At 44.2% G+C, this 9478-nt stretch overlaps 1 protein-coding gene across 1 annotated transcript in view; it reads right to left on the bottom strand.

Moving 5' to 3' along the window:
* Positions 1-4919: 4919 nt before the first annotated feature.
* The window catches only part of LOC122543593 (uncharacterized), a 34410-nt gene continuing 29851 nt past the window's right edge, over positions 4920-9478 (bottom strand). Inside the window, exon 2 of the mRNA XM_087974873.1 lies at positions 4920-7152. Within this exon, the coding sequence (XP_087830999.1) occupies positions 6400-7134 (735 nt within the window). The 5' untranslated portion in view covers positions 7135-7152 and the 3' untranslated portion in view covers positions 4920-6399. The remainder of the gene's footprint in view (positions 7153-9478) is intronic.

The raw sequence follows: 9478 nt of genomic DNA, 5'->3' as shown, positions 1-9478 counted from the left end.
CTCAGCTGTTCCGGTTATTTCCATGTTTTCTCTCCACCTCTTTTAGGATTGTGTATCTCTTTAGTCCATTTATCTATGTTTTCTGGATCCACAGGCATATGATAGTCATGCTGTTGATACGCGTAAGTGCTGGTGGTGCCCACATTGTCCCTGTTGTCTCTCTCCTACTTTAACTTTGGTCCTTTTACTTCACAGCAGAGCAAGCCATCATTCAGCGTCTTCTTTTGAGTCACCAGATGAGTCTGATTCTGGTCTAAAGCAGCCTCCCTCCTTTGTTCCCTCCATTGGTCCTTGGCCAATTGGTTTAAACAGGAGTATGCAGGCCAGGATACAGCACTCTTCCCTTTGGGCTCAGGGGGCTTATCAGGCACTTTAGATACTTGTTTCTGGACTTTGAATTCCTCATACTTACAATTAGATCCCTGTGCTTCCTTTTTAGCCCCTGTTAATTCTTTTAACATCTGGCTCATATTGAGTGTGTTATCATTTTGTTTTGCTGTCGGATCTGTCCCATCAGGGCAAGGGATCACCTTAGTCAGTCTTTCTGTTTCATACGGGTTGCCTTCCCCCAGAACCTTGTAATATTTTGCAGGGAACATTGTATCATGGAGGTATTGAACTTTGCCTGATTTCCACTGGGGTTTTAGGTAAGTCGAATTGCTGGTGTATATAAGACTTGGGAGCAGAAATTAGGCCATTCAGCCCATCAAGTTTGCTCCACTATCCAATCATGGACGATATGTTTCTCAACCCCATTCTCCTGCTTTCTGCCCGTTATCCTTGATCCATTTTACAATCAAGAACCTATCTATCTATCTATATAAGGAACCTATATATTCCTTAAATTTCAGTAGAAGTGCATATCCTGATATGTCTGGTCGGCAGGCCCACTCTCGATAGTTGTTGGCAATTCTGTATTCCTCTGAACCAGCATCAGGATAATTATGGGTCTCTAGTCGAGTTTAATTAGCTTGATTTGGCCAGAGACCGTGCCCTCAGCTCCACCGTGTACAGATATCAGATTTAAGGGACCCCAAGCCTGCCTATCCTGCCAGAGTTCGGAATTACATGAATAGAGAGACCGTCAAGTTCAGACAACTCATCAAGAAGGGTGGCACGGTGGCTCAGTGGTTAGCACTGCAGCCTCAACGCCAGGGAGCCAGGTTCGATTCCAGCCATGGGTGACTGTCTGTGCGGAGTTTGCACATTTTCCCCATGTCTGCATGGGTTTCCATGTCTCCGGGTACTCCGGTTTCCTCCCACAATCCAAAAGAATTGGCCATAAGTTGCCCATAGTGTGAGGTGCATGAATCAGAGGGAAATGGGTCTGGGTGGGTTCCTCTTCAGAGGGTCGGTGTGGACTTGGGCTGAAGGGCCTGTTTCAACACTGTAGGGAATCTAATCTAACCTTAAAGATAAACTTGGCATCCTTACTTCTTTGGGTGCTGAAATGGGTGTCTAGTCTATGGCAAGTTCTAAGTTCCTATAGTGATCCTGCCAGAGTACGCCAATCTGTTTTCCATGAATGTCAGAGTCGGATTCAGGTGATGCTTATTTGTGATTTACAGCTCAAAACCAAAAGGCACACACCAATCTTCAGCATGTCTTAACTTATACACTTCAATCCTACAGTGCAAATGAACTTCTCCCCTCCCCCCGCCGCCCCCTGCACTTTGATTACTATTGATCAGCGATACCAAGATGACGCTCTGTAATTGCCTCTTGGGTACAGTATCTTACATAGTTCAAGCTTGGTTATAACTGAGATGGACAGGCTTGTGGTCCACCCCTGGTCCTTCGTGATGTTTTCCAGATTCTTCTCTCTCTCCCCTTGAGGTTTTTCACAATAAATACTATATTCAAGTCACAACTGCCAGCTGCACTGTGTTAACTGCCAACCAATTGGATTTCAGGAACTTTTAAATTTCTAATTTCAGAAAATACAAAAGAACATTGATTGTTTTTATCAGTTTCAACAAAGTTATGTGGTTACACCTCGTGTTAGAATTCTTTAGCGAACAAGTCATCTCTGTATTCATTCCTTCTTGACAAGTGAAATTGGAAGAATGTCGGAAAATGTTCATATGTGAGAGAGAGAGAGAGAGAGAGAGAGTGACAGTGAGAAATGGGGAGAGAAACAGAGACACCAGCTTTCTGTGCCATGCTCACTGAAGTAATTATTAATTATGTCATCCGGTTTGAATCTTTTCCTTTCCATAACTAATTCAGAATCTATATCTTTAATTATTGATTAAACAGCTAGCGAGTGTGAAATGTTCTTATTTAGAGTGAAATGATAAATGTTATAATTAGATTAGATTCCCTACAATGTAGAAACAGGCCCTTCGGCCCAACAGGTCCACACCAACCCTCTGAAGAGTAATCCACCCAGACCGATTTCGTCTAAATGATGCACCTAACACTATGGGCAATTTAACACGGCCAATTCACCCTGACCTGCACATCTTTGGACTGTGGGAGGAAACCGGAGCACCAGGGGAAACCCATACAGACACGGGGAGAATGTGCAAACTCCACAAAGACAGTCACCCAAGGCAAGAATCGAACCTGGGATCCTGGTGTTGTGAGGCAGCAGTGCTAACCACTGAGCCACAGTGCCGCTCTATTATTACCTATATCTTACAGAGCTGCTATTGTCACTCAAATGTTACATGCTGTTATCTGTAAATTGTGCGCAGTCAGAAACCTTGAAAGTAAATGTTACTGTCAGGAACCATCACGTACTGCACAGCAATGGGCAGCCCGAACAGGAATTGAAACTTTTTGCAAGCACATCTGCTGTTTCAACCCAACAACTTGTCGCCCCAACAACATAAGATACATTTCACCTGACTCTGGAGGCTTATCCACATTTCAGCCTGCCAGGTGACTCAAAACCTTTTCTCTCTCTATGCTAATTTCTTTAAGGACTACAGCAGCAATGTGTGCGTGGTACCAAAGGACGTAGGCCTGGTTCTAAGTGAATACTGTAGTAATGCTGCTCCTTTAACAAAGTTGTGTCGTCTGTTTTTTTTCCCCAAAACTGTTGTATAAGGTAGATTTGCCAAGATATCCAGTTTGGATGGGTTTTAGGGCTAATTTAATTATAGCGAACTGGTACTGCCTCAGGCAAAAGTCTTTCAAGTTTAAAGACACTTATACCATGAAAGAGGAGCGGCCAGTTGTCCCAGCTCAGCTTTGATTCGGTTTGGGTTTTTAAAAAAATTTTAGCAGTCTGGCTGTTCAAAGCATGCAGTTAGTCGGTTTTTGAGGCTGCTGGTGAGAGGAACCGCTCCATGGAGGAAGGTTCCACACACAATCTCTCTGCCGCCTCTCTCTCCAATGAGACCCGGTGTTTGACTTTACCTTTTTTTGCCAAGCGGTCTACATGGGGATTGTTGCAGGAACTTGGAACAGCATCATTAGGTTAGCTTAATCTGTTGGGTTTTCGGATAGCTTAAGTTATTTTGTGTTCCGTTCTCTCTTGTTTGTGTGTTACACAAATTCTGTTTTGTTTGAAACCGAGGGGTTTTGACCAGCTGGAATATCCACTGTTCAGCTGCTCAAAACAACTACTGAAGTTAGGGTCTCAGCTATTTCCTTGAAAGGTCTTGAGAGGGTCTGGCCTGGTCCATAACAATACTTTGTGTCAGTGTTCACTGGTGAGGGAGACGAATCAAGGAGAGGTATGTGATTGAATTTAATGGGCCTTACTCTTTCCTTCCTTATTCTCTAACCATTATTGTACCTGTAAAACAACTGAGCATTTTCCTTTATTTTACTTGGTGCATCAATTCATGTTCACGTGATAGCTTTCCTCTTGCACATTTCCCTGAATATATCTGCTCCCCATGCACTCTGGCCAAATCAAATTCGATCTTATTAATATCACCAAATTTCAAACTTTGATTTGAAGTCCATCCTTGTCCTTTTCCATAACAATCCTGAATCGTTTTAAGAGTTCGGCGAAATGTTTGCAAAGTGCTCCCCCACTGATACTTCAACAATTTGTCTGCTTTTGTTACCTATAGTTAAGTCCAGGACTTACCCCTTTCTTGTTGAGACTTTTAAATACTGGCTTCAAAGTTGTACTGGATCACTTTAAAAGTTCCTCAAAACCTTTCACACTATGACAACCACAGTTAATGCTGGGGGAAGTTGAAATTCCCAACTATCACAACCCTATTACTTCTACACTTCCCTGAAATTTGCCTCCTTACTAGCTCTATTTGTTCTACCCATCCAGATTTAATGAAGGAATTTTCCAGGATGTCATCTCTCCTTATTGCTGCAATAAATTGGGGCGGCACAGTGGCTAGCACTGCTGCCTCTCAGCGCCAGAGACTCGGGTTCAGTTCCTGCCTCTGACAACTGACTGTGTGGGGTTTGTACATTCTCCCAGTGTCTGTGTGGGTTTCCTCCGGGTGCTCCGGTTTCCTCCCACAGTCCAAAAATGTGCAGGTTAGGTGAATTGGCCAAGCTAAATTGCCCGTAGTGTTAGGTGAAGGGGTAAATGTAGGGGAATGGGTCTGGATGGGTTGCTCTTCGGAGGGTCGGTGTGGACTTGTTGGGCCGAAGGGCCTGTTTCCACACTGTAAGTAGTCTAATCTAATCTAAACAAAATTGTGACACCTTCTGTTCTATGGTTTCCTTCACCATCTCATATGAAGACCCTGTATTCTACCTCTCTCTCAACCATGTCTCAGTGACTGCAATGTATTCATGCCCCATTTTTAATTTGTATCATCAACCTATCTGCCTGATTCGTCATACTGGTAGCATTAAAGTTAATGCCATTCAACCATGTCAAACTCTCTTGTACCTGAACTGACCTGTAATGTCGATGCCTTTCTGATTAATTTGCTAATTCTCGTCTTTTCTTATTAGACTTTGGGACATTCTCTCTGAATCCCATTTGCTTGCCAGGTTAAGCTGCATGCACCCCAACTGCTTTTAACTAAATTTCCAGCATTTCAGGTTATATCTCAGCCTCGTTATGCCTTCTCCAAACTGCTCCTGTGAAAGGCACTGATTATATAATTCCGAGTGCCTCAGAGATAAGCAAAAGACTTGAGGCAACCTAGTTTTAACAAAAAGCTGGTTTGTATTATTTTTATCCCAAATAGGTAACTGAACTGGTGCTGTTTACGAACATCATCGGGAATAGAGCCAGAAAGCATGGTTTGGATAACAATAGCATCAAAACCCAACACTGACAATTACTACAGAATGCATTGCTGTTTAATCAGTCCTGATGAGTCACAGAGTCACTTTGCAAACAATATGCAGGTGGACAGTCTTTACCTGGCATGTGTTGATGTACATTGACATTGTGATTATTTTCAAAACCCATCCTGCAGATACACAATTGTATCAATGTTTTATCCTCAATAATCAGCCCCTTTAATAGAGCAGGATTTAATAACACCAAGGCAGACAGCCCATGACCAATGTTCATTCCTTGGTGTCAGTGAAAGCAAAACCCTTCACCTCTGCTTCTTTGTGAATTTGCTGGTGTGTTCGCAAACAGCAAAGCCTTTTACACAAACACAGCAGGTGAACGGGATCCACTCAGTGTCATTTCACTGTTGCGTTAACAGTTTGAAATCCCTTCCCACATCCAAAAGAAGTGAATGGTCTCTCTGTAGAGTGAATAGGCTGGTGTATCGGCAAGTGAGTTGACTGAGTGACTATTTCTCCCCAGCGTGAACTCGCTGGTGTCTCCGCAGGTTGGACGACTGGGTAAATCCCTTCCCACAATCGGAACAGGTGAATGGTTTCTCTATCATGTGAGTTCGCTGGTGTATTAGCAGGATTGTTGACTGAGTGAATGCTTTCCCACATTTGGAGCAGATGAATGGCGCTCTTCGATGCCCAGTGTGAGCTCTTCGATGCCTCAGCAGGCTAGATGATTGGATAAATCCCTTCCCACAATCTGAGCAGGTGAATGGTCTCTCTCCAGTGTGAACTCGCTGGTGTTTAAGAAGATCAGATGAGTGATTAAATCCTTTTCCACATTGAGAACAGATGAAAAGTCTCTCCTCAGTATGAATTTACTGGTGTTTCAGCGGAACGGATGAGCCATTAAATCTTTTTCCACATTCAGAACAGATGAACGATCTTTCCCCAGTGTGAACCCACTGGTGTATCCGCAGGTTGTATGACCGAATGAATCCCATCCCATATTCAGAACAGCTGAATGGTCTTTCCCCCGTGTGAATTCGCTGGTGTATCAGCAGATCAGATGAGCAATTGAATCCTTTTCCACATACAGAACAGTTGAATGGTCTCCTCCAGTACGAAGTCGCTGGTGTATCAGCAGTCTACATGAGTGAGTGAATTCTTTTCCACACTCAGAACAGGTGAATGCTTTCTTTCCAGTGTGAACTCCCTGGTGTTTCAGCAGTTTAGATGAGTGAATAAATATTTTTCCACATTCAGAACAGGTGAACGCTCTCTCTTCCATGTGTACTCGCTGGTGTAACCGCAGGCTGGATGACTGAGTGAATACTTTCCCACACACAGAACAGGTGAAGGGTCTCTCCCCAGTGTGAACCTGCTAGTGTTCCAGAAGCTTGGATGACCGAGTGAATCCCTTCCCACACACAGAGCAGCTGAATGGTCTCTCCCCAGAGTGAAAGCCCTGGTGTTCCACAGTTTAGATGAGTTAGTAAATCCTTTCCCACAATTGGAGCAGGTGAACGGTCTCGCTCCAGTGTGAACATGCTGGTGTTCCAGGAGTTTAGATGAATGAGTGAATCGTTTGCCACATTGAGAACAGGTGAATGGTTTCTCCCCAGTGTGAACCCACTGGTGTATGAGTAGGCTGGCTGAATGAGCGAACGCTTTCTCACAAACTGGGCAGGTGAATGGTCTCTCCTCTGTGGGAACCCGCTGGTGTATTCGCAGGTTGGGTGACCGAGTGAATGCCATCCCACAATCAGAGTGAGTGAATGGTTTCTCCCCAGTGTGACTGCGTTGGTGGATTTTCAGCACGGATGGATCAAGAAATGCCTTCCCACAATCCTCACATTTCCACAGTCTCTCCCCAGCGTGACTGCACTGGCGTCTGGACATCTTAGATGAATCTTCGCAGACACTTCCACGCGCAGACAATACGGGTTCCTCCCGCATGTCAACGATGATTTTTCTCTTCAAAGTTCAAAATAATAAGATAATTAAGTTATGAGAAACAGAGTGACTGTCAGATCTGGATGCGGTTTCAATTGCAAATCAACCTTTCAAAAACAAAACAGTTATTAGGAGAAACGAAAGGAAATCACAGGTTGTGAAATAGACAGCAATTAATCTGGTCAGTTCTGGAGATGACAGTGAGGGAAACTGCTGGATTATCACTATTGTTAACTAGACACTTTCTTAAATGTTGGGAGTGTGGACCTGGAAAAGCACAGCCGGTCAGGCAGCATCCGACAAGCAGGAGAATTGACGTTTCGAACATAAGCTCCTCATCAGGAATGAGGCTCAGCCCCTTTGGCCTACAAGCCAGAGGGAAATGGGTCTGGGTGGGTTACTCATCAGAGGGTCGGTGTGGACTGGCTGGGACAAAGGGCTTGCTTCCACACTGTAGGGAATCTAACCTAATCTAATCTACACACTCTCGACTCTGATCTCCAGCATCCGCAGTCCTCACTTTCTCCCAAGTTCATAAATATCCTGCAATGTTTGCACAAAACTATAGAAAGAGAGAGAGGTGAGAGAGACAGGCATGAAACAGAGGCATTTGATTGATCTAAACTCAATACCGTTCCTCTTTTCTCCACATGTTCTTAACCCTTCTGGGGATTGAAGAGTACGTGCATATCTCCTTGAAATTGGAGGTGCAGGTAGACAGGGCGATGGAGAAGGCATTTGGAATGCTTGGCTTTCTTGGTCATTGCATTAAATATACGGGTGGGAAGTCATGTGTAGCTGTATGAGACATTGGGTGGGCCAGTTTTAGAAGACTGAGGGGAGTGCAAAACTGGAGGGCATAATTTTAAGGTGATCGGGGAAAGATTGGAAGGGGCAATCTTTTCACATAGAGGGTGGTGCGTGTATGAAACAAGCTCCCAGAGCAGGTAGTGGAGACAGGTACAATTACAACATTTAACAGGCATCTGAATAGATACATCAATAGGAAGTGTTTAGAAGGATGAGGCCAAATGTTTGCAAATGGGACTAGATCAGTTCAGGACATCTAGATGCAATGGACGAATTAGACCAAAGGGTCTGTTTCCATGCTGTTTAAGTCTATGACACTACGTGGTTCAGCAAAATGATGGAAATCCGAAATAAAATCAGAAAACAGTGGAGACCTTCAGCAGGTCTGGCAGCATCTGAGATGGTAAGAGATGCAGGAACATTACAACCTTGAAGAAATGTTTAGATGATCATACAAGGTATTACAATACAATGCCAAGTGCTATAAAAATGCAAGTAGAGTAAATAGGTGCTTGATGACCAGCATGAATATGATAGGACATTGTGTTCAACAATATTATATCAGACTCTGACACCTTTTTGTTCCCTGTTTCTCTGTGACTCTCTTATTTAGTAAGCAGGTAGCACTGGCAGGCAGTGAAGAATGCAAATGATATATTGCCCTTCAGAGTGAGCGGATTTGAGAAGAGCAGAGGTATCTTTCTTTAAGGGCTTTATTGAGCCCACACCTGGTGCATCTTTGTTCTCCTTTCCTAAAGAAAGGACGATGCCCTGGCCATTGAAAAAGCGTCGAGGAGGTTCACCAGACTGATGCCTGGGATGTCAGGACTGATGTATGAAGAGAGACTCCATCATCATTTAATCTTCTTTGCTTTTGTCTTTCTGAGCCGCTGACCGTGTCACTAATATTCTACCTCCCATTTGTTAATCTGAAACTGATCCACTTTGGTTTCCATCCCCTTGCCTTACCCGTTTAAAAGCTCACCAAATGAACTAGCAAAAGCACCCATCAGGAGATTTGCCCCAGCTCTGCCCAGGGGCCAACTGGTCAGGCTTGCACAACCCCGACAGAAATGGTCCCATTGCCTCAAGAATCCAAACTCCTCTCTGGTACACCATTTCGCCAGCCACACATTCATCTGGCCTATCCTCTGATTCCTGCTCTCGCTAACACGTGGCACTGGGAATAAGTTGGACATTATTCCATTTGAGGGCCTGTCTATTAAAGTATCTCCTATCTTCCTGTTTAAAGCTTTCAGACTCTCATCACTTTGTTTACCTATGTCTTGGTACCCATGTGTTCCACAACCACTAGCTGTTCAAACACCAGCTCCAGAATGTACTGTAGCCTCTCCATTTTGTTCCTGATCCTGGCATCGAGGAGCTCACATGCCATCCTGGATTTGTGTCTACAGCCACATAAGTGCCCGTCTACATCCCTGAGTATTGACTGCTCTGCCAACGACAGCCATTCCTTCCCCACCAATAATGCCATGAACCTGGCTGTTGCCAGTTTCCCCCCGGGGCCACCCTCCAA

This window comes from Chiloscyllium plagiosum, unplaced genomic scaffold, assembly GCF_037043375.1.
Source record: "Chiloscyllium plagiosum isolate Xiang-an unplaced genomic scaffold, Cpla_swu_hap1 HiC_scaffold_27, whole genome shotgun sequence".
In the NCBI taxonomy this organism is placed as follows: Eukaryota; Metazoa; Chordata; class Chondrichthyes; order Orectolobiformes; family Hemiscylliidae; genus Chiloscyllium; species Chiloscyllium plagiosum.
Note: the sequence above shows the minus strand (reverse complement) of the source record. Positions and strands in the feature narration are given on the sequence as shown.